The 26,013-nt window shown below is 35.9% G+C and overlaps 1 protein-coding gene across 2 annotated transcripts in view; it reads left to right on the top strand.

Moving 5' to 3' along the window:
- LOC107138986 (transmembrane serine protease 11F) overlaps positions 1 to 21,652 on the top strand; it is an 85,282-nt gene extending 63,630 nt beyond the window's left edge. For both annotated transcript variants that reach the window (XM_048784589.1, XM_015481780.2), the window contains 7 exons: positions 5,956 to 6,023; positions 7,621 to 7,784; positions 10,902 to 10,940; positions 11,932 to 12,133; positions 13,729 to 13,988; positions 14,465 to 14,607; positions 21,093 to 21,652. In XM_048784589.1, coding sequence (XP_048640546.1) covers positions 5,956 to 6,023; positions 7,621 to 7,784; positions 10,902 to 10,940; positions 11,932 to 12,133; positions 13,729 to 13,988; positions 14,465 to 14,607; positions 21,093 to 21,251 — 1,035 coding nt within the window. In that variant the 3' untranslated portion in view covers positions 21,252 to 21,652. The remainder of the gene's footprint in view (positions 1 to 5,955; positions 6,024 to 7,620; positions 7,785 to 10,901; positions 10,941 to 11,931; positions 12,134 to 13,728; positions 13,989 to 14,464; positions 14,608 to 21,092) is intronic.
- Positions 21,653 to 26,013: the final 4,361 nt, after the last annotated feature.

Below are 26,013 nucleotides of genomic sequence, written 5' to 3'. Positions count from 1 at the left end.
TGTGATTGAATGTTCTTAGTTAAGTGGTTCATTAACTAAGAGCTTTCAAGAAAACATTGTAAGGAAGTTGAGACATCAGAAAAAAGCAAAGGAAGAAGCTAGACAAAGATGTGGTTTCAAAAGTGCTGTCTCAGCTGATTTCTCTTGGAGGGATAGGGCTTAGAGTACATCACAGAGGTGGTTCTTTGCAAAACTATGAGGGCTGGGCTGTCTGTTTTACACTGAAAAGGTTTTTCCAGGGAAGATGGAGCATTACCTCCCAGATATCACTGGGCGTGGTGCAGGTCAGGCAAGGGCAAGCCTCTGGGGAAGTGCAGGTATGAGTTGATATCAGTCAATACTTACAGAAGCTGGGGATGTGTACACACATCCACTAACTGCAGTTGGGTAGAAAGCAAATACATGCTACAACTCTGCTTTCGTCACAATTCATCAACATGTAAGTGAATCCAACTTCTTAAGAAATTTCTAAATAAAAAAAGATTTTCATTTGTTTGCTAAGCAATATAAACACTAAATCCTCATTGGCCCAGGCTTGTATATCACCCAAGGTATGATCCTGGTTTGCTTCTCTTTCTTCTGGTCATCTGTAAATGATTTCCTCCATTTCCATAATAGGACACTTTTGGTGGCAAATAACAGAAAACAAATTAATAACTTAAAGTAAGATATTTAGATAAATAAAATAAAGACTACTGGAAAACCCTAAAGACTCATCTGGCTTTGGGTATGACTGAGTTAAGGAGATCAAACCAAGCCTTTGGGCTTTTATTCCTCCTTTTGGTTATTCTCTACATGACAGTTGTGATAGCTAACAGCTGCTTTATATTTGCATTTTCCTAGGTTAGAATTGAAGCAAGAAAAAAAAAATTTCAAAATTGGCCTTGAGTGCATTTTTGAAGAAGCAGTCTTGTCAACTGGTTGGCCTAATTTACATTAAACACTGTTACCAAGAGGACAAAACTGTGCCACCCTTATGGGATGTGGGAAAGGGAGGCAAATTTATCTCCTTTTGAACCATGTGGATAAGGCTGTGTCATACCTGTGCATTTGATAGTCTACTTGATATTTCCACTTGGATTTCTCAGAGGCATGGCAAAATTACAATGTCTGAATTTTATTATTTCCTCTTCCATCGTCTCACTCTATAATTTGGTTCCTGCTCAGCAAATGTCATCTCTGTCCACCTAATTGCTAGAATGCCTATGTTTCTCTTGTCCTCATGTCTAATTCATTCACAAGTCATGTTTCTATTTCCAATTAATTCTTTCCATTCTGTACCTACCTAGTATCTTCCTTTATATGGGCAAGTCGCAGTTATCACTAACATCTACATAGAAGTCAGAATGATCTTTGAAAACATATTTTGTTGTTTATTTGATTAAAATTTCACAAATGGCTTCCAAATGTACTTAGAATAAAATTCAAGCTCCTCACTAACTGTGGCTATAATTTCTTCATTTTCTATACTTTGCTGCTTCCTAACTGTGCTCTACACATATTGGTCTTCTTTAGAATTTTTCGTATACTCTTTTTCCACTTGGAAGATTGCCCCACGACCCTGCTTTCTGTTGGTCACTGTTCATCTTTCAGATATCACTTAAATATCACCTATTTTCAAAACCCTTCCTCTATTACAGTTTGATAATTTATGTGTCTTGATTCTGTCTATCTCTCTATTCTAGGAATTTGGGGCCTACACGTTTTTGTTTAATACTCTATCACAGTGTTTCTACATCGTCTATCACAGTGACTCAACATTGGAGATTCATCATTGATTGCGTTGAATGAAAAAATAAATGACAAAAATGAAAAAAAAAGATACACACATATAATGAAAGGATCACCAAGGGGTCCAAAAGCCAGTAATTTTTTTTCCTCACAATGTTGCTTTAGTTTAACCACAGCTGGAAATTCAATCATTAGTGAAAATATTACTGTACACCTACCTTGTACAAAGCTGTGAAGAATGCCAAGGTCAATAAAGTTTGGTCCTGTCCCTAAAAGAGTTTATAATATTGTTTCTATATGGAAGTTTATGTGTGGGAAAGAATACAAAAAAAATTTAGATAATACATAATATCAGAACTGCCCCCATACAACATATAATTGCCAAAATGTGTGACTTGAATGATCAGTATTTTCTGAAATCAGAGGAGGGGAAATCCCTTTGAGGTAGTAGGAAACTTTCCTGGAGAAGAAAGGGAAAAGGAATCAGTTTGATGGTTTATTTTTTTTCTTTGCTGGTATATATTCCACTGAAAGTAACAGGAATCCTAAAGAATTTGATTTACTTATTTTCATGGATGGACCTCAAAGGGATTCCCTAGCTGGCATCTAGAAACTGCCAGCATCTAATGACTACTGATCTTTCTTAAAGACTTAATGTGCATGCAGTTCTCAGCCAGAGGAAAGATGCAAGCTCAGGCTTGCCAAAAACAGTAACTGGGTAGGTACCAGACCTCTTAGTCAGAGCCACCCACATTGTTCCCAAATTTTTAATGCTGGAGTTCAAATCAAGGACTACAATTAGGTTCTAGTTTTATGGTGAATAAGTGATTTTATCAGCACTATAGCCACTATCTTTTTTAAAGGGAAATAATAACTAGTAAAATCATCCTCCCCCTCAAAAGTAGACAACTGTATTCAAGTATGTAACTAAGGGTTTTCTGTGACAATCAATGTAGTTAACACAAGATCTAAAGCCAGATTCCCTGGGTTCACATATCAGAACTACCACTTCCTGTACCACCTTAAACAAGTTTAAGCCTACTGAGCCTCAATTTCTTCATCTAAAAATAGGGCTGATGAGAATAGTACTTTCCTCCCAAGATAATGTGATGTTTAAAGAAAGGAATCAGTTTAATCCCTGCCGTGGAGCATTGACTTAATACATACGAATTAGTGGTCACACACCATTGTAATTTACTAAGTTCTACACGTTTTTAAATACAAATCAACGCCTTAGGAGACCAGTGTTTGATCATATCAGGGTTTGAACAGATTCTTGGAATTTTTTTATACTCTGATATGATAGATTCCTCATCCTTTCCCAAAGTGTCATATTTAAACAGTTCAAAATTTCAGAGGACACTTATCTAAATGAAGTTCTCGAAATTAAATTCATGTTTCTTCCCATTCTTTGAAATATGGAAATGATTGAGCTCAGAGAAGTTCAGTGAAAGCCTAACTAGCATGATTCAGAACGACTGCAACCCTTGGGATGACCATCCTTGTGGACTTATCCCTGGGGACTCTTAACTCCCACACTGTTTTGGGGAGTTACACTTGGAAACTTTACCGTGTTGTTGATTCTTAATTAAACTCATTTATTCATTCATTCATTTACTTATCAGCCATGCCAGAAGTGTTTATACTAGGCCTGACAATGTGTGGAGCACTGGAAATATAAAGATGAATCAGATACACTCCGACTTCACACAGCTCATAATCTATACCAGGAGAAAGACTATATATACCAGTGCAAAAATTGCTATAATAGAATCATGTGCAAGATTGCCGGGGTGGCCTAAATAAAGGAGACAAAGTAGAAGCTAACTTAGTTGTCATTGGAGTTCTCAAGGAGACCAAAGTTTAATTGAAGAAATTCACTTAGGGGCAAAAAAGTGTGTTATTGGAAGAGGTAATTGAATGTGCAAAATCATTCAGGTGCCAACCAACCTAGTGTATTAGAAGAGAGCAATTGATTGGTAGCCGCGCCTTCCCCACCTCATGCACATCCTGGGATTCTGTGACAGCCAGAATAGGACCAGCTCCCTGGCTGAGGCAGGGACAGGGTGAGGGAAGGATGGGGGCCTGGGTGGTGAGTGCCACTCATCTGTCCCCTCCCCCACCCTAGCAATGTGTGCACTGGGAACTTTTGCCAACAGGGCCAGGTTGTCTCCCCACCTCTGCCTCTTGCTCTTACTCTCTTCAGATGGGCACCCAGCCATTAAGGCCTCTTTGCACATCCACTTGTGGATCCCTGGAGTCACCCCAGACAGAATCTGACTGGCCTATGGGTCAGTCCCCCGCCAAGGCAGTTGTCTATAGGATCCTCCAAGGATCTCTTCCCAGGACTTGTGGCAGGAGGCTGCCGAGCTAGCTGCATTCACAGGCTTTGTGTTCTTAGCATAGTCCATGATGTTTGTTATTAGCACTGTCAGTGGACATCTGGGCAAAATTGAGGGAAATGCTGTGAAGCTTACTGTTTTGGTTGTGAATGCTGTTGGGATTTCATCTGAAACCAAATTAGCGTTGGCTTGTGACACACTAATGTGTCAATCCTTTGGAGACAAGAACGTGAAATGCATGAGGATCATTCTTCAAAGAGGAACCCTCATCTTGATGTCGTGTGGTCTACCTTACTGGGCTATCCTCTTCAAGATGGAGAATATTCTCTAGCTCTTAAAACCCTGAAGTCTTTAGGATAGTCTAAATTTATATAATTTTATTCCTGCTCTTCCAGCAGCATTCCTGTTCCAGCTGCAGACAAGATATATATGAAGTGAGGTCATCACTGTGCCTCATGACATTACCAGGATCACAGTGGATGTCCAAAATGTGAGCATGAATGTGCTCTTGTATGCCCTGGACCTTAGGGTAATAGGTTCTGCCAAAACCACTTCCTAGTTCTTCCTGTCTGCTCTGTTTTTTTTTTCCTCATTGTTTGGTGGAAAAAATTCTACATTCATACCTGGGGAGGTTGGACTAGGAACTGTTTCCAAAAGTGGACATCTGGCATCAAGCTAGCTAATTCTCAGAATGTTCCTGGTGTACATGGAATGGTGGACCTTCGCGTTTGGACCCTTCTTTGCAGCACTGGTTGATGTGGAACAGTTAGGAGTCCAGGCCATCATTTATGAACTAGCTAGGCTATGTATCAACTAGCTAGAGCTATCATTGGTTATTAGTATTATGAAGGAACAAATGAGGGGAGAAAAGATAGGGTAGAACCACATAAACTTGAGTTTCTGAGGGCTAGTTTTAAAAATAGCAATGAAATAGAAGCAAGGGAGGTAGATTTAATATTTAGGAGGTCAAATCTACTTGACATTGTTACTAATTCAGAGGAATGGGGTGGGGGAGGGAGGAATCTTGTGGGAAGGGAGATAATATTTCCTGTTCTCAAAGGATACAGTAATAGAGAGCAAAACTTGTTTCCAATATGGACCTTATATAAACTTGCATGAGTCTGTAAGTTCTTCTGTCTGTCAATCCAGTGCTCTTCCACTCTAAGGCAGTGCTTCAACGGTCAACTGGATTCCTTTAGGGAATCAGGACTATTTAGGAAATTAGTTCACTGAACATACAAAATATTTCAAAGTTTCATGCTGGAAAATTGAGGAATGAAATACTCTTGGTATGAAGTGTGATGAAACTTATAATCAACCCCTGTACCAGTTGTGAAATCTGAGAGCATAGAGATATGACTAACAATGTGAGGAGTGTCAGTCACATGACAGATGTTATAAGTTATGACAAATGATCTAGTAATGGCATAATAATTTAAGAAATCAACAAACATAGAGTAGTGGACTAGATGGCATACTCCGTATTGAGTGCAGAAACAGGATGGGCTTTTTTAGAGATAAAGATGCTTCTTTTAAAAATAGCACATACTTTAATTCATTTGAAAGTGATTAAAAATAACATTATCAGTCATTTCCTAGAAAGCAGACTGGTTGAAATATGTGACATAATTTTATTAAATTCTCAAATCAACTCTTTGAGGCAGATGTTGTTATCTCAGTTTACAGAGACTTTGCAAAGTTGAAAAATTTTGTTAAGTTTGTTTAGTTCCGTAAGAATTAAAACTCAGGTTAGACTTACCATTGTTTAAAACCAATCTACGTGATGAGTGATTAACTAAAAACTTTCTTTTCCCAAGTCTCTAGTTAACACAAGGAGTAACATTTTTCTTAAGACTAATACATTTTTTTTTTTTTAAATCAGATGTCTAGGATATTCCGACGTTCTTCTGGAGGGGGTAGATTTATCAAATCTCATGTTATCAAAATAAGGTATGTAAATTTGGTTTGTAACTTCAAACCAGTACTGCTAAGATGAAATATTTAATCAACATGGTTTCTGAGCTGCTCTTAGCAATTCTGTGTAGAGACACAAAGATTTCAAGAAACTCAGGTTATGTGACCTAACCATTTCCCAACCACAATAGAAAGATGTAAAGTGTGCAATGACAAAAGAGTCTCTTACAAAAAAAAAAAGAGAGAGAGAAAGAAAAAGATACAGAAAGGGGAGCAACGGGACTATGAACACCAATGTGCCTCGTAAGCAAGGAGCTAAATAGAACTTAAGTTTTTTAAAATTTTCCTTATTTACAGTTACACAACCATCAGACTATGACTTTCTGTGCAATAGGTTTTTCTTTAATGCCAGTGCATATTTGATATTATTTTAAATGTCTTTTTATTTTGATGTTTTTGTGAAAGGTAATATATTTAAATTAAACATGAATTATTATCAGAGACTAAATTTAATTACTAGAATCCCGTTTTTGTATGTTTGAAAGATTCTATACTGGGTTTCTATACTTAGATTCTATACTGTTTTGTTTTTGTTTTTGATGTGTGTGTGTGTGTGTATTTGTAAAATTTGTTTACTTGGTGGTGATAAAGTAAATACACATATGATTAAATGATTAAGGGCCTTATCCCTATTTTTCACTCTTGCCCTTCTTTCTTTTGTTTCTTTACTTTTCTTACCCTTCTCCTTTTCCTATCTCTCTTCCTTTCTTTGTTTCTTTTATCATATAAGTTAAATTCATTCTGAAAAAGGTTATTGGAGGCTTTCTAGTCCTACACATCACAATATGTATTATGTATTTGAATCATTGATCAAATTATCTCCCTTTACAAACTTTTTTCTCTAATTCTCCATCTATTAACTGGTCATGAAATGCCTAAATATCAGTGCTTTAATACAATACAATTTTATTTCACTTCCTGGTGAAGTCCAAAGAGGCAGAAATGGGGACAATGTGTGCCAGGCTCTGCTGGTGGTCATTGTGGGATGGAACTGCCCAAAGGACCTTCCACTTCCAATTGGCAGACCAAGGAAGAACAAGAACATGGAAAATAATATGGGAGTTTTATAAATAGTCAGGCCTGGAAATGGGGGAATATTGCTTCTGCCCACATCCAATTGTCCAAAATTCATTAGATCATTTCAGTCAATTTCAAGAAGGGTTAGAAATGAAATCTAGCTCTGTGTTGAAGAAGCAGAGGACATTGGGTTTGTCTCTGCCACACCACTCTGAAGAATAATGACCTCAGTTACAAATTCTGCTCATAATTCTTTAAAAAGCAAGTCGTGTAAATACATGTAAAGCATGATTTCATGAATATGTCTTCCCAAGAATCTCTCTAAACCCATTAGCTTTGGAAGGACGGAGGAAAAGATTTTTCAGAAATATCATTTACCTAATATTTCTAGCATGTTACCTTTCCTTCCAACACTTCCTGATCATTACACAGCCATTCTTATTCCCTTTATCTAGAAGTAATTTAAAAGCATTATCATATATCATCCATTATGTTTCTTTAAATTCAGTGATTCTGAATAGGTAATATCACCATTTGTCTGCTGTTTTGCTCTTAGTCCAGATGAACAAGGTGTGAACATTCTTATGGTGCTCATGTTTCGATACCCATCTACTGACAGTACTGAAATAATCAGGAAAAAAATTGAAAGGAGTTTTTACCAAAGTCTGAAGATCAAACAATTGCCCCTGACCATAAATAAACCATCATTTACACTCACACGTAAGTCTTTTTCTTTAATTTCTTTCTTTTTGGAGGGGTACATTTTTGTAGTTCCCTTCAATCTCAATTTCCTTTATTTTTCAAAAGAATTTGGTCAATGTATTCTCTCATTTAAAGAATTCACTACTGATAAATATATCAATGTGGAATTAAAGTAAAATAAATATTCACTATGAAGGGAAATTTAGTGTTACTTTCTTTACATTTTACTAGGGTTTTTTGATAAAGTTTCTAATTTTTTTCCCATATAATATGATACTTGGATCCTTACAAAAGCACCAAAGGGTAGCTACTATTTTCACTACTTATAGGTAAGGAAACTGAGAAGTTCTGAGACATAGGATAAGCAAACCTTGGGGCTAGAATTAGACATAGGTATTGTGAATCTGGGGGTTCATTTTTATAGTGTCAAAGAAACAGACATCTTTATCAAGGTGTGCCTGCCAAATAATAAGTGACATGAATTGTAAAGAGGTCCTGTATCTTGTTCCCGATTAAAACTATTTTTCACTTATTTTCTTATTGTTTTCACATACGTGCACACACATACAAATATTAGGAAAGTTCTTTTTGTTTTTCCCCCAAAGTAGAAGAAAATTAAGTTTAGAAAGTTTAGGAAACTAAAATGAAAATCACCTTACATCTAGTTGAAATCCAAGCCAAGAGGCATTTTTATTTTCCTCTACAACATACAATTAGTAAATAAAATGGTGTATTTCAAATAATATTTTAAGTGTCAAGGACAGGAACTGTATTTTTATCTTCTTACCTCTGACTCCAATTGTAGCATACATCTCACATGAAATAGGTATTTCAGCTCTGTTCCTTATTTTACGTTATGTATTTCCAAGGTTAGTTATTTCAAATTTCATAAAAAAATGTTTTATAAAAACATTTCATAAATGTTGAGATAGAATCTCTCCAGATATTAGGGATAACTTTTCTTGAAGTCATTAGAAATAATGAAGAGTATGGTATTCACCTTGATTGTTAATCAGCTATATTCCAAAATAAAATATAATTTTTTCTAACATTCTGTAAAGGGAGATCTCAAATTTAATCTCAACTCCTGATAACTGTTCTTAAGGCATAATCATATCTTCTAAAGCAAAATATCAATTTTAATAGTTTATTGAGTTTTTTAAATGTAGACTTTTTTATTTTACAATTATAAAAAGTAATTTTGGGCCTTGCTGGTCATGCACAGAGTCTTTTTATTATACAGGTTGTTTTAATGCCAAAATAACTATATTCTATGATCATGCTCAATCATGCATATGTTTTCTTCTGTCATATACATATCATTCATTAAAAACATAGACATATCCAGGAAATCCCTAGAAGGGATTGGGGCTCACATCCCTCTGTGAGATGTTATGGCTCAGAACAGACTGCCTCAAAGTATGGTGCCTTGTCATACTGATTATTTTGAACCAAAGGAAATCAAAAGGGCCTGAGAAACAGAGTATGGTGGCATAGCCTCCTCCAAAGACTATTCAGCCTGAGACAGGAGGATCACAAGTTGGAGACCAATCTTAGCAACTTAACAAGACCTAATTTAACTTAGTGAGACCCTATCTCAAAATGAAAACTTTAAAAGGCCTGGGGATATAGTTCGGTAGTAAGGTGCTGCTGGGTTCCACCCCTGGTGCCATTAAAAGAGAGAGAGAGAGAGAGAGAGAGAGAGAGAAGAGAGATTTTTTTAAAAAGGCTTTAGAAGTGAGATCTTTCTGAAGATCTTTCTGTCCTTCTCCATCCCTTCTTTCTTTTGCTGGCCTTTCTCCTCCATGGTAAGTCATAGAAGCTAGAACTCTTCTTTCCCCAAACTAATGGTAAAACCTAAAAATATTATTCTAACCTTCCCTTGCCCTTCTTTGTAGGAGTTGGCCATAAATAAATTCTCCGACCTGTGATTTATAACTATAGATCACAAAACCTTTTTTCCTGAGGGGCCTGCCCTACACCCAGGAAGAAGGAACTTCACCTAGAGAGGTTAAGAAGACTGAATTGTCAGGCCCTGCTGGGTCGGTCCCCTGCCCACCTTAATGCATTAGCATTAGTTCACACCCTTCAGTTCGGTACATTTCTACAGTACCTGACTGTTCATTCTTCATTAGACACAAGAATAAAAATAGATGGTTTTCCCTGGGTTTTTCAATCTGAAGACTCCAAGATACAAGCACTTTTTTTCCATAAATGCATATACTTTCTCCTGTTAATCTACCCTTGTCAATTCTATTTCAGGAACCCTATAAACCTTTAACCTATAAAGGTTAAAGAAACTTTTCACTTCTTACAAGGGAAAGTCATTTTCCTTGAGAAAAGCACAGTATAATTCTCCATTTTCTCTGACAAATAAAACAAAATAAATGGCCACCATACCAACACAAATCCAATGTAGCTGAGTTAAGAAGAACAGGAAAAAGTAACTCTGAAAGGAAAAATGTCTTGAAAGGAAAAGATGTCTTGAAAAAGAAGCATAAAGTATAGTGAGAGTTTGTGCATGGGTGGGTTCTTTGGACTGTTGTATGTGAAAGAGCTCATGACTTGAGTCACAAACTTACCTAGCACTCATCAGGAGGAACAATCCTCAGTGAGAGAAGGTTATCAATTTACCTAGACTAAATCCCTACCTTTTGTTAGACCAGGGCCTTGAAATTGGGCCCCAAGGGATCTATGGTACCTTTTGCTTCTTAGAGATGCCCCCTGCACTCTGGTCATTGGGAAGTTGCTTTAAACCATATAAGTTTGGTAAACACTAACTACAATGGGACTCGAGGTTGTTTCTCTGACTTATACTGGGGCCTTCAAAGAAAGTAACCAGGCATATTCATTCCTATTCTTTCTTTCCTGATTTTCTGATTTCTTTTTCTGTTTCTGAAGCAAAACTAGAAAATAAAATGCTCTCTGATTTTATTTTTAAGTGAAATTTTACACTTTGAACCAAAGTAGAGTACAGGGTTATTTGTATATTATTTGGTTATAAAAACATCTTATACCTCTTGAAATATAGATGTCTCAGATAATTAACTTTTCAATTAATGATAATTTAACAATATAACGTGAAAATGCAAATATGTTATTCTTCCAATTAACTTGTGTTTTTGCTTCTTCCAGCTATTGACAGCAAAAAGATGAGGAATCTTCTCAATAGTCGTAAGTTTCAAAATCCACAATTAACTATTTATTTCACTGTAAAGATAATAAGAACCACAGAAAAATCAGAAGTATAATTTACTAAGATTTTTTTGCTCATTTATATTTTTATAAACCATGTATTCCTTTAATTATACTTTGCTATTTTTAAGAATTAAGGTTATATTCATAACTTTATACTAAATGTAATTTGAACTTTTATGATCCATGGGATGAGTTAAAAATTACATAGTATTCCAGATATTATATTAATACATTCTTTAAATATTTCTCTTTTAATATTCTCTCACAACTCAAGAGAGTGTTTTAAACTGGTAATAAATTGAGACTTTGTTATTTTTTTTCAGTTTTCTTGCATTTTAATGGAATATCTGATATGCACATTTTCTGCCCCCTTCTCAGCCCTGCCCCCCACACCCATGAAAACTTTGGGTCTTTTGTGGACAAATTTTTGATACTCAGTAAATTATCTATTTATTGATAAAATACAAGTCAAAATGTCTGGGTAACGGTCAAAAGAATAGAAATCTTTTTCTGCACTTTAGAGCTGCCCCACTCACCTGTCTTGGTTAGAAAAGCCCAAGCCCATGGCAGAGTGCTTGTCTAGTCTGGCTGTGTTTTCCAGTTTCTAAATCTATTCTGCACTATATTAAAACTGTCCTTTCTTGTAATTTAATCTCATTTATGATTTAGTTTACATTATCCATCTATATATGTTTCATAGAAAGATAGAAATCAATTCTTGGACTGAGTGCCTCCAAATGTTGGTAATATTTCTTCTGAGCCCCAAATAATTAGTAAGAGCTGTACAAAATATAAAATAACCTCAGAGGTTGAGTGCTAGGAATGGTTTAGAGGGCTGAGACAATGAATTTTCTAAGTATCTCCACACAATACAAATGTGTGTGTGTGAGTGTGTGTGTGTGAGTGTGTGTGTGTGTGTGTTTCCTCCTTTTTCCTTTTTCAACTAACATATATTTCTGTGTGACAGGCTGTGGAATAAGGATGACATCTTCAAACATGCCATTACCAGCATCGTCTTCTACAGAAAGGATTGTCCAAGGAAGAGAGACTGCTATGGAAGGGGAGTGGCCATGGCAGGCCAGCCTGCAGCTCATAGGGGCAGGCCATCAGTGTGGAGCCAGCCTCATCAGTAACACATGGCTTCTCACAGCAGCTCACTGTTTCCGGAGGTAAGTTCACCAGGCTGTTATGAACGTTATTTCCCCAGTCTTCTCTGGCCTTTGATTCAATGCATGGGAAGGGCCCAATCTCACTATTCTGTCCTCTGCTCTACTCAATATGTACCTGGCACTGTCCCATAAATGCATCATGCTTGCTCTATGTCCCATCCATGATGCTTGGTTTGAATTATTGGTAGTTCTTACCATGGATTCCCCTGTGTCATCGTGATTCCGGTATTATCTTTCCTATGATATCAGATGATTTTAGTGCAAAGATTAAATATTATACATGTAACAAGTTTAATCTCTTCCATATACTCAAAGTCATCCATTTCTGTTCTGTCCTTTCCTCCCAATTAATTCCTCTAACTTCCCTCTGTTAATATTCAGTGTGACTTTAGAAATAATAAAAAATGATAATAAATATCCCTCTTGACACTCTCCATTCTCACTGCATTATCCAAGAAACCCTAGTGGGCTTGTATAATTTGGAGAGGTGGAAGTTGGGCAAGACCTGCTATTTTGTCACACTGCCCTCACAATAGCAAAGGCTGGTCATGTATAATCCAGCGGGAGCTATCTCCTTGGGCTTTCACAGTTGTAGCTCTCAAAATTTAGCTGTGTCAATTCTATACACAGACATACACAGGCACCCTATTACCCCGGGAGATCAGGGAAATAACCATCTTTTCATCCAGAAGTTTTATCCTCGGGGTACAGAAAATTTTCCTTTAAAGTCTCAAGATAGAAAGGTTCTGAATAAAGCCCCTTTGCCTGGCCTGAGCCACTATTTGTATACCCTTCTAGAGAATCCTATCCTTGGTGATCCAAGATTGTTTTCATTCTTCTAAGGGTAATAACCCAAATGATTCCAGGATATTTACACCATTTTTTATGTGGTAGACATGTAATGCGAATGACCTAATGAATTTATGGTGATTGTCTGTCACTCCCTCACTGAGAAGAGACTCACTTATATATATTTATGAGACCCAAAAATAACTAGCAACACGCCTTAGAGGTGAACTTGAATCTCCCTCACTTGTTAAGGCTTTCTGATTTACTCATGTTCTCATAGCCTACTAATCTTTGTGCTTCTCTTTTTGTGAAAGTGTCATCCTCTTTAGTTTATAGTGGATTTCTTTTAAAGTAAACTAAAAAAATAAAACAAACAAACAAACAAAAATCAGAATTATGGCTTTACAGAATGAATCTTTAAATAATGAAGAATATAAGCTGTAATGATTGAAATACTTGCTTCAGTAGGTCTCTGTATGCTGACAGACATACATGGCAATTGGCTATTGAGCTTGATAAAGTAAAGATTACTGGTGACTTTGAAGAGAGATATTTGGTAGTGTAATTGGAATGGGAAAGGATTCAAGAAAAAAATGGATGGAAGATAGGGTGCAGTATGTTTAAAGACCACTTTTAGGAATTTTTTTAATGAGAAATATGAAGTTGATGGTAGTTGTGATGAAAATGATGATATTTTTAAATATGGAAGACAGAATTATAGTATAGTTTACACAGATAATAATACGCCAAAAAAATTAAAAGGTAAGATTTGTTGTGCTTAACTTTATTTTTTAAATTTTTTGTAGGAATAAGGACCCAAGTCAATGGATTGTGACTTTTGGTACAACTATAACACCACCTGCTGTGATACGAAGTGTGGGGAAAATTATCCTCCATGAAAATTACCATAGAGAAACGAATGAAAATGACATTGCTTTGGCTCAGCTCACAACTCGAGTTGAATTTTCAAATATAGTCCAGAGAGTATGCCTCCCAGATTCATCTATGAAGTTGCCACCTAAAACCAGTGTTTTTGTCACAGGATTTGGTTCCATTGTAGATGATGGTGAGTGGTTTCAATCTAATTTTATGCAGCTATGTCCTGGTATCAATGAATTATTTCCTTGGTCTGAGTTTCCTTATACCAAAAATATACCAGTTGGACAAGACTGATGTGATCGATCGCTGTGAGAATCTCATGAAAACTGTAGAACCTCCCCTCATTAAAATATACATGTGTAATATTTGCATATATTTTAATATTTTCTATAATATACAAATATGTAAAATATATAATATTTTGTACACAGTTTTAAGGGTGCCCTGAAAGATCCACCAATACGATACAAAATTGGGTTGTGATTATTATTTTTCTTTGTGTGCACTTACTATATAGAACATAAACTTAAGGAATAACTGAAGTTAAAAAAATAACCTTGTGATTTTGCTCCTAGAAATATATAACATTGCAGTCTCTCATGTCTTGTATATGATTATATTAGAAATACACATTGTTTGTTTGTTTGCTTGTTTGTGTAACAGGACCTACACAAAATAAACTTCGTCAAGCCAGGGTGGAAACCATAGGTACTGATGTGTGTAACAGAAAGGATGTGTATGATGGCCTGGTAACTCCAGGGATGTTGTGTGCTGGATTCATGGAAGGGAAAGTGGATGCGTGTAAGGTAAGGCTAAAGTCAAGGCCAAAACTTTAAAGGAAAAGTTTTCATTATGTATTTTTAACTCTGGCATATATTTTACCTGGAAGGAAAAAAATGGCATCTACTTCACTAAGAGCTAAGTTTATCTAATATACAAATATTATTGTATTATGTTTAGTGTGTGCTAAGGCAAAAACAAAGAACTTGCTGGGCCTGGGGATATGGCTCAAGCGGTAGCGCGCTCACCTGGCATGTGCGGGGCGCTGGGTTCAATCCTCAGCACCACATTAAAAAAATAATAAAATAAAGATGTTGTGTCCACCGAAAACTAAAAAACAAATATTAAAAAAAAAAGAACTTGCTGCATGTTATTTCATTTAATATAACGAGACATAAGCAGTACTATAATTATTCCTATCTAACAAATTAGGAAATTAAAGGCTTGCTCCGTATTTCTGTTCACACAATTACTTTTATGATCTATTGTTGCTTTTTCAAAGTCATAAACAAAAGACAAGGAAACCTCTCCTCTGAAGGGCACATCACTCATGTCTTCATAACCTGTCAAATATGTTATCATCCCCCAACATCTAAGACACTCCCCTTTGTCCCTCTCACACACTGTAAATTTTGTCATCTAAAACAGGTTTCCTCTCAACCTCAAACTCTGCAGTATCAATACTGACCCATTTAAATGGTGGACTCTTAGTTCCTACATTTCCTTTCTAGTGATTGAGGCTTTTCCTCAGTCACCTTAGACCCTATTCTTTTTTTTTTAGGGATTTAAATCTTCTTGTTTTAATTAGTTACATATGACAGTAGAATGCATTTGTGCACTTTGATATATCATACATAGAAGGGATATAATTTCTCATTTTTCTGAGTGTACATGTTGCAGAGTCATATTGGTCATGTAGTCACATATATACATACAGTAATCAGTAATAATGTCTGTTTCATTCCTATCCCCACATCCCCTCCCCTTCCCTCCATCACTACCTAATCTAAGGTAACACTATTCTTCCCTAGTGCCCCCTGCCTTATTGTGAATTAGCATCCACATATTAGAGAAAACATTCAGCCTTTGGTTTTATGGGACTGTCTTATTTCAAACTTAGCATGATATTCTCCAACTCCAACCGTACTGGCAAATGCCATAATTTCTTTCTTCTTTAAAGCTGAGTAATATTCCATTGAGTATATATACCACATTTTCTTTATCCATTCATCTATTGAGGGACACCTAGGCTTGTTTCATAGTCTAGCTATTGTGAAGTGAGCTGCTATAAACATTGACGTGGCTATGTCAATATGGGTATTTTAAGTCCTTTGGGTATAAACCAAGTAATGGGATAGCTGGGTCAAATGGTGGTTCCATTCCCAATTTTCTGAGCAATCTCCATACTGCTTTCCATAGTGGTTGCACCAATTTACAGTTCCACCAGCAACATATGGGTGTACCTTTTCCCCCACGTCCTTGCCAACATTTATTGTTGTCTGTATTCTTGATGATTGCCATTCAGACAGGGATGAGATGCAATCTTAGAATAGTTTTGATTTGCATTTCTCTAATTGCTAGAGATGTTGAACACTTTTTCATATATTTGTTGATCAGTTGTATTTCTTCTTCTGTGAAGTGTCTGTTCAGTTCCTTAGCCCATTTATTGATTGGGTTATTTGTTGTTGTTATTTATTTATTTTGGTGTTAAGTTTTTTGAGTTCTTTATGTATCCTAGAGATTAATGCTTTATTGGAGGTGCATGTGGTAAAGATTTTCTCCCAATATATAGGTTCTCTTCTCACGTTATTAATTGTTTCCTTTGCTGAGAAAAAGCTTTTTAATTTGAATCCATCCCATTTATTGATTCTTGATTTTACTTCTTGTGCTTTAGGAGTCTTGTTAAGGAAGTCAGATCCTAGGCCAATGTGGTAAAGATTTGGGCCTATTTTTTCTTCTCTTAGGCACAGGATCTCTGTTCTAGTGCCTAAGTCTTTGATCCACTTTGAGTTGATTTTTATGTAGGGTGAGAGATATGGTTTAATTTCATTTTGCTACATATGGATTTCCAGTTTCGCCAGCACCATTTGTTGAATAGGCTATCTTTTCTCCATGAATGCTTTGGGCACCCTTATCTAATATGAGATAACCATATTTATGTGGGTTTGTTTCTGTATCCTCTATTCTGTACCACTGGTCAACGAGTCTATTTTGGTGCCAATACCATGCTGTTTTTGTTATGATAGCTCTGTAGTATAGTTTAAGTTCTGGTATCCTGATGCTGCCTGCTTCACTTTTCTTGCTAAGGATTGTTTTATCTATTCTGGGTCTCTTATTTTTCCAAAGAGATTTCATGACTGCTTTTTCTAGTTCTATAAAGAATGTCATTGGGGTTTTAATATGAATTGCATTAAATCTATATAATGCTTTTGGTAGTATGGCCATTTTGACAATATTAATTTTGCCTATCCAGGAGCATGGAAGATCTTTCCATCTTCTGAGGTTTTCTTCAATTTCTTTCTTTAGGGTTCTGTAGTTTTCATTATAGAGGTCTTTCATTTCTTTTGTTAGCTTGATTCCCAGGTGTTGTCTTTTTTTTTTTTTTGAGAATATTGTGAATTATATATCTGACCTTGTTATCATAAACACTTTCATCTTCAAAGGCACAAATTCCCATCTTCTATTTGACTAGCAACCCTGTATTTCCCTTCTGCCCACTATCTTTCAGTTGTTCCTGGTTCCTTATATACAATCTGGAGGAAAGAGCTACCTCTTCCATGCTTTTTTGGTGTTCTTTGGCAATGGCAGTTCACTATTTATTCTCACCTGGACTTCTTTTTGGGCCAGCTGTTAGTGATTCCATCCAACTAGTATTGTGTTCGCTAATTGTAATGGGATGTTACCTATGCTCTGTGGTCAAGTAGAACTGCTAGCTGTGCTCTGTTGTCTAGTGAGACCATTGGCTGGACTCTGTATTAAAGCTGAACTATTATTTGGACTCTGTAATTGCTCTATTTGGGCAGTGTTATAGGTTGACTTTCCTGGCAAACCCGTTCTGCAGTTGGATATCTATAGTTGGGCAGGGCCATGTTCTTGGCTCAGAGGCTGGGAAAGAGCTCTGAGATCATTACTAAATCTTGTGAGCATAGGTGAAGAAAAGCCAGAGGCTATGTTACACAGATATATATGAACATGGGGTTGTCTCCTGTCCTACTGTAGACTTAAGCAGAGTACCAAGGCTTGGTAGCATAGCATTTCAGATGATAGGCTTGGGAAAAGTCAGATGCTTTCCTCAGCAGACATTCACTGACCTGGTCTTGACTTCTGCCTTGGCAAGGACTTTTGGAGACATTCAGGGTTTGGATGTGTTAATGCTTAGCAGTTGGATATGGGTGGGGTCAAATGTTCACTCAGTAGATATTCACCAACATATTTCTGCCTTAAAGTTGGTGGAAGAGTTAAGGAGAGCACCAGAACACTGGCTGGGGAATCTAGCCAAGGTCTCAATCTGGGAGACCCATTTACCATGTTTCCTGCAGCTTGATGCTATTGGCTATGCTCTGGTAGTGGTGGTATGCCCCCCACCCCACCCTATAGACAGAATACTGAGTCACCAAGATTAGCCCTTTGGTCACTGTGAGCACCACCCAAGTCCTTTTGTTTCTAACTTACCTCAGTTAGTCTAGCTTTGCTGATACTTCCAAAGTTCCAATGGGGTGGGACATGAGAGGGTCTCTTATGTTGGTACCCAGAATAGTGGGGAAGCAAATGCCTGTTTCCACCTCTTTCCTCCCACTACAAAAACAGGGTCCCATAGAATCCCCTGTGTGTGGTGCTATGCTGGCTTTCAGGAGGGCCAACATGGCCAAAATGGAACTGCTCCTGTTATACTTCTTGTATTGCTGTCCTCAGTTCTGTGTTCCAAAAGGGTGTTTCAGTCTTATTCTCAAACTCTTGATATTCATGAGAAAATTCTCATGTAGATAGTTGCTGGTGGAATTTCTGAGGGATGGGGAGTTGAGCAGGAAAATTCTTATTCCATCTTGCTGACATCACTCCTACCTCTTATTTAAAAAAACAAAAACAAAAACAAAAAACTTGTGCGTATACTCCAAGTTTATTGTTGCTCCTTCTGTGTGTGTGTGTGTGTGTGTGTGTGTGTGTGTGCGTGTGTCTGTCTGTCTGTTTGTGTATCTGTCTTCTTTCTCTCTGTGTTTCTTGACTTGCACCCAAGCAGTTAATTGCTCCTGAAAAAAAATAAATAACCTCACAGAGAACCTTAGTTTCACTAGAGATTCCAGATAACAAAGCTGATGGTTCTGTTCTGTTTCATGTTTGTTGTTGTCTGCTTTCTTGTTTTGTCCCCCCCACCACCACCCGATCTACCATTGTCTGAAATTTAATTAATTTCCACTTTTTCCTACCCCTTACTTTCAGCAAATGGCTGTTTTCCAATTTTTGAAGAAACCATAAGAGGGGAATTTCCCCCATTCCCAGAACCAAGCATGCAGTCCTTTCTTTGCTTGGATGCACTGCTTCCACTTTCAGCTTAGATCTCAACAGAGTAGCTATCTCTTCTCTAAAGTTCTCTGCTTATGTTCTCACTGGCCATTTGGGGAAGATTACACTAGCAATTACTTCCTTTTTATGTTTATAATCAATGCTTATCTTACACTAGATCCTTCTTTACTCAGATGCTTTAAAGTAGGGGGGAAAATCTCTTTCTTGACTGAGATGCTTCCAGATAGCATCCTGTCTTGTTACTTTATTTGGGGAGAAATATTTGGGAAAAATTTGACACTAATTTTCTTCACACCAAATAATTTTTTAAACTATTTCTATATGATTTTTGCCTTTGTACATCAGCAAAGTAGCTCTTTCTAAACTTTCCAATGACACACCAATGGCATTCATGTTTTTAAAATATTTGTGATCCTATTCTTTCTGGGTTTAGTAGCAGTATTTTATGATGTTCATCACTCCCTTTTCTTCGAACAGTGTCTTCCCTGATTTGTAATTATTTTCAGCCCAGCTTTCCTATTCCATATCCAGTTGATGATCTAATCCCATGCATTTTACCTTCTTCAATATATCTCCATCACTATCTTCCATGGTCTTCCTCCCCTCTTTCTGCCTTCCTTCCTCTATCCTCAGTAGACGCTATCAGCCATCCTGTTAATTACCCAATTTTTATTCTTAAGCTCCTCAGTGCATTAATCAAATGAAAGCCAGCTTGATTTCTAACAAGATGCAAATCTGGTCATGTCAAACCCCTCCTTAAAATACTTCAGTGGCTTTCTTTTTTATCTTAAAATACAAAACAAAACAAAGAAACACGCCAACACAAGACCCATAGGGCTATGCATGGACTCATCACCCCCTATCTCATCACATAAAACTGGCCTGCCTTGTTCTCTTTCCACACCCCACCCCAGCTACATGTAGGCCCTTGAACATTCCAGGATTCTTTATGCACAGAATATTTGCAATACTGTTCTCTCTGCCTGGAACGCATTTCATCTCCATTTTCTTTTTCATGGTCAACCTCACTTCCTTCAGAAATCAGCTCAGTTACGCTTCATGGGGGAAAACTTTCCTTTCTCGCCCATCAGTCACATTCCCCTACTGTAATATTTCCAAAGCACATATCACAGTTTTAATTTTGCATTTTTGTTAACACTGTATTCCAAACATCCCTAAAAATTGCTGGGACACATAATAGGAACTCAATAAACAGTTGAGAAAAGAATAAATTAAAGAGTAAGTGGCAAAGGCTCAGAAAGGTAAAGTATTTTACCCAAGATTACATAGTCAGTAATTAATGGAACTAGACCTAAAACTCAGGCAGTACAACTACTAAGTTCATACTTTTAACCTCTATGTGTATATCTGTTTATTTATTTAGTTTTCCCTGTTCCAAACAGATTTAAAGGAACATCTGTAAGATTCAACAAGAAAACATGAATTAGAAAGAGTTCATTAAAAGAAAAGGAGACCAAGAATAGGTCTAATAAAGTAGTCAAGCTAACAATATTCAAGAGAAATCATTGAAATTTTCAATCACAAATAATAATTTTACATTTAGCATTTTTATGAACAAAATGTTACTAAATCAAACTAATCAAAAAAAATCCAGGGGTTGGGGTTGTGACTCAGCAGTAGAGCACTTGCCTAGCATGTGCAGGGCACTGGGTTCAATCCTCAGCACCACATTAAAAAATAAAATAAAGGTATTGTGTCCAATACAACTAAAACAAAATATTTTTTTTAAAAAATCCAAAGATTATGGACCAGACATAATGTAACCATTCCATGTAAATTAGTTACATTCCATGTAAAATTTTAGCACAAAATTGAAAGAAACATTGTATAGTCTATGTATAGTCTGGCTGTGTGTTTTATGTACCAAATTTTGTTTTATTTCCCCTGTGGAAAAGAGATGATTACAATAATCATTCTACGACTTAAATTAGAATTAACAATTTCAAATATGTATTTGCTTTTATTCCAGGGAGATTCTGGTGGACCTCTGGTTTATGATAATCATGACATCTGGTACATTGTTGGTATAGTAAGTTGGGGACAATCATGTGCTCTTCCCAAAAAACCTGGTGTCTACACAAGAGTGACTAAGTATCGAGACTGGATTGCCTCAAAGACTGGTATCTAGCATGGATGGTCCATGAGTTACACTGACGGCAAGTAGAACTGAAACATCTACATCTTTTATATTATCATTTAGACTCATGTGGTTTGAATCAGTGCTTTTGCTACATGGCGAGAAACTCTTGAGACCTGAACCAATCTAATATTCTGAGGTGGATCTTGTGAATTTTTGAACAAACTCTACCTCAAGGGAAGAAGACAACACACATGACAGTTAGCACTGATTCCTCACTCACCTGGGAAACTGTGATAGTTCTTAATGTGATAAATACTTACAAGTGGTGTAATTCCTTGATGGAAGATGGGGATCATCATTTTTCACAGGATATGAAGTGCTGCCAGGCTGTCACAATCTTACCTTACTAACACCTGAAGCATCAGGGATTCTTCTAGCAAAAAGTCAAACAGCAGTCTTTCCTGAAGATTCAGAGCTTCAAGATTCTACACTGGAAATTTCATAGCTGGAATGGAGGAGCATGGGATCTGCAATATAACTTGAACTTTAACCTGGGTTTATATATAGCAGTACAGAGCATTATCATGTATCTGAACTTGCCATTAATACTGCATTAGGCACTCAAGGACTAGCTTCCAGAAGCATGTTGTGTTGTTAAGAAGCATTTCTTATTTATTCTTCAATGATATCTTGCCATCTATACAGAGTCAGAGTCAGCCCCAAATGAAGAAGACTCTTGGGAACAATTTTCCATGAGTACAAGGAAGATATAAAGAAGGGGACAAAGATTAGCAGAGTTGGTTTTGAATGATTATTTGTGGAAAAAAACACTCTAAATATTTGATGGAATGAGCCATCCACTTATTTGTTTAGTGATATCTACATCAGCATATGATATCTGGTGCTTTTTTAAGTCAGCAGCTCAGCTTTCCAACAGATCAGATGTGTATCAGAACGTAGGCTGTAGAACTAATTTGTATGAAGTACTTTGGACAGTGCCTGGCATACACTAAATAAAGGGAAACAAATGCCTCAGCAAGCTTTAGATAAACGAATTCAAATTTGTCAAATAACTGAATAACCTTAGGGCTTAAATATAGCTCAAAGCCTAGTGATGGGTATAATCATACAGAGCACAGACTCTTTGAAACAGGGCTGCCAGAGTTTGAACCTTGTCTCTGCCACATTTGAACTATTTCCTTCAGCAAATTACTTAACATCTCTATTCATTAGCTCTTTCATCTCTAATTGGGACTGAAAAAAAGGTACTACCTCACATGGCTGTTATGAGGACTAAATGCATTAACTTAAGTAGAACACTTGCATCGGAGTCTGCAAACAGTAAGCTCTCAAAATGGATGATTACTGTTAATCATTATTAATATGCTTTGGCCCTAATAAAACTTACTATACTTTTTAAAAATTGCCCTTTGCTTCTTTAAAGTGATGCAATCAATTTCAAATTACTTTAAATTACATTATAAAAACATTAGGTGAAGTACTATGCTAGATTACCAAAATTACTTTTATATTCCTTAATTTATTTCAAACTATGTCTACTTATAGATAAACACTCAGGATGACCATCTGGGGCCATGGTTGTGGCTACAGAAGTGCATCTGTATTCATTCCCACTTCAAATGTGAGACAAGATTTTTTGCTCTTATTTATCAGAGAAAAACTTGGCCCATCCAGTTCTTTAATGATCAAAAGTTTTGTTTTATTTTGTTAGTTTGTATGTATATGTACTTTTCTGTAATGTGTAAATAAGATAAACATAACTAAAGAAAATCTCCTAGTTGTTGTTTGTAAGACCATAAGCACAGAGGGTTCATGCATACATGCACACTTCATTTTTTAAAAGGAAAGTTATCAACTTTCTGATATGATGACTAGTAACAAGTAAATATTATCAGAATAACCAGAGTAAAAACTTAAATTCTCATACTTCCTTAATTCTAAGTTCCTATACTCTGCAAATAGCACAAAAACATCTAAAGCTTTCAAAAGAACATTTGGCATAATAAAGATGTGCTTGATTGATCTTAGACATTTTTTATATTAAAGGTAAACACCTCTTCTGGTACATAGAAGAAAGCAAACCTGCCTCAAAAAAACAAATTGCTTTCTTCCATGAAAGTTCTGAAATAATGGATGTGTAACATTGTGCAATTTTTTTTATATTTCACAAGACTGTGATAACTTTTGTGCATATATATCTGTGAAACTGTATACTTATTTAAATATTTCTATGCTTAATTAAAATCAATTTGATGACATTCACAAATGAGGAGAATAAATACAAAAGATCATATAGAAAGCTGAGCAATGGAAAAATGGAATTTTTAAAGGAGGATTTATGTGTCATCTTTCGAGTTTGGTATTTGACCTACTGAATGGTGTTATAGGAATTATGCAGTGTCTTTTACCTCATGTTTTCCTTCTGCCAAATGGGACATTAAGCTATCTACCTCATGGCATTGTTGTGAGGCTTTCCTGCTGAGTGATAAAGATGAAAGTCAAAGAATATTTAAGACTTGCTTAAAAATGCAAAGTATATTATTGTAAACTGATATCAATACAGCTGATGCTGAAAATGCATTAAGATTATAAATAAGTTTGATTTTTTTACGGTGTTGGCATTTTAATGCTTTGTGAATTTCGCAAATATATTTGTGGTTAAAAACAAACAAACAAACAAAACATTAAAGTTTGCCTCCTGTGTGGTGATGTTATATTAACATTCACATTTTCTCATAGAAAAAAGCCTGCAATTTGTCAAACTCATTTTAAAAGACAGATCAAAACTATGATCTGACAGTAAATAATGCAAAATCTACTCCCTAAAAATCTTCACAGAATTTTGTGCAGCATGGGTACTAAAGAGTTAGTTTACATTTTAAAACCTAGAAGAAGCTAGTTTATAACCTAGAAGCTAGAAGCTAGAAGATTGAACCAAAATTTTTGCTAATGGTTAACTATCTCTCAGTGACATTTTCACAACTCAACAGTAACAACAAAAAATATATTAATGGGAATCTGCCCTTTCAACTGAACAAATTTGTTAATGTTTTTATTTGTTTGTTAATCTATTTGTTTGATAGAGAATGTGTGAGAGACATTTGTTCATGCAATTGTGGAAATAAAAAATAAACTCATCATAAATGATTGAAATTAATGCTGAACTCATAGCTTCTAGTACTGGGAGAAACTTAAGTGATTATTTACATCAACCTCCTATTTTGAGTAGTGTGATGTCAAGACCAAGTGAATTTCTTCAAGGTTGTACAGTAGGCTATTGCCAGTGTAGGAACAAAATCTTGAAGTTCTTGTTATCCATTCCTATCTTCTCCCAAATGTTATAACCTGAGTTATGCAGGCTCAGTAGGCAGGGACATTGTGATCCTAGAAGTCACTGAAATTAATGAACACTGCCAAACCATTCCTTCTTTACTTCCCCAGTACCCCCACCACCCCCGCTCCGCCAAAAAAAAAAAAAAAAAAGGTGAGATAAGCTAAATGTGCCAAAGTACATTAGGGATCAATCCACAAGTCTTATACTTTAGATAACAACCTACTTTTTATACCTATACCTAAGGAAATGAAGGATGGTTATGTGTAGGCAATACTGCCCAGCTAATTAAATTGGAAAGTTATAATATTCCATGGAAAATTTATCCTCCAAATTCATACCTCAGTCATTCCTTTTCTCATTGTCTACACTAAGCTTTATAATTATGAAGTAATGTAAAACCTTTATATGCTACAAATAAAAAAAAATTATATTTTAAAATGAAGAGCAGTAAAAATTTGAAGTTTTTAAAAATGACAAATGTAAATTGCTCATGTTCTTTGTAATGATTCATTAGAAAATCTGTTTTACCAAGAAAACTATAGAAACCCAAAATATGTAGAAAAATTTTTAAAAGTTTTAACTAAGCTGCTTTCATAAATGCTTAAAATGAACATTCTTTTATAGGTTTTGATATTTTCCTTGCCTTAAAGTTAAGTCATCTGATTTTTGACAAAGGTACCAAAAATGCATGCTGGAAAAAAGTTGGCCTTTTGACAAATAGTGCTGGGAAAACAGGATATCCACATGTATGAGACTGAAACTAGATCCCTATTTCTAACTCTGTACTGAAGTCAACTAAAAATGGATCAAAGACTTAGGTATAAGACCAGAAATAGCGCACCCCCTAGAAAAAAATTATAGGGGGGAAACTCCAACATAGAGGCACAGGCAATGACTTCCTAAATAAGACTCCTTTAGTTCAGGAAACAAAACCAAGAATTGATAAATGGGATAGTATCTAATTTAAAACCTTCTTCACAGCAAAGGAAATAATTGTGAAGAGATCTTTGCCAGCTCCTCTTCTGACAAAATATTAATATTCAGAATATGGAAAGAACCAAAAAGAAAAAAAAACATGTAAAACTAATCAAAACATCAAAAAGCCATATAAACTAACTAAAACAAATTTTTAAAAAATTTTAAAAATACCAAATAACCCATTTGATAAATGATTGTGTGAACCATGCAGACACTGCTCTAAAAAAATGCAAATGGCCAACAATTATATGAAAAAATATGTTCAATATCTTCAGCATTAGGGAAATGAAGTAAAAAACCACATTGAGATTCTATCTCACTACAGAATGGCAATCATGCAAGGAAACATCAAACTCTCATACACTGTGAAAATGTAAATTAATACAACCACTATGGAAGTTAGTACAGAGTTTCCTCAAAAAAACTAGAAATGGAACTACCATATGATCCAGCTATAAGTACTCCTTGGTATTTATT

This window comes from Marmota marmota, unplaced genomic scaffold, assembly GCF_001458135.2.
Source record: "Marmota marmota marmota unplaced genomic scaffold, marMar, whole genome shotgun sequence".
Lineage (NCBI taxonomy): Eukaryota > Metazoa > Chordata > Mammalia > Rodentia > Sciuridae > Marmota > Marmota marmota.
The sequence above is the reverse complement of the archived record's forward strand: the minus strand, read 5'-3'. Positions and strand labels throughout refer to the sequence as shown.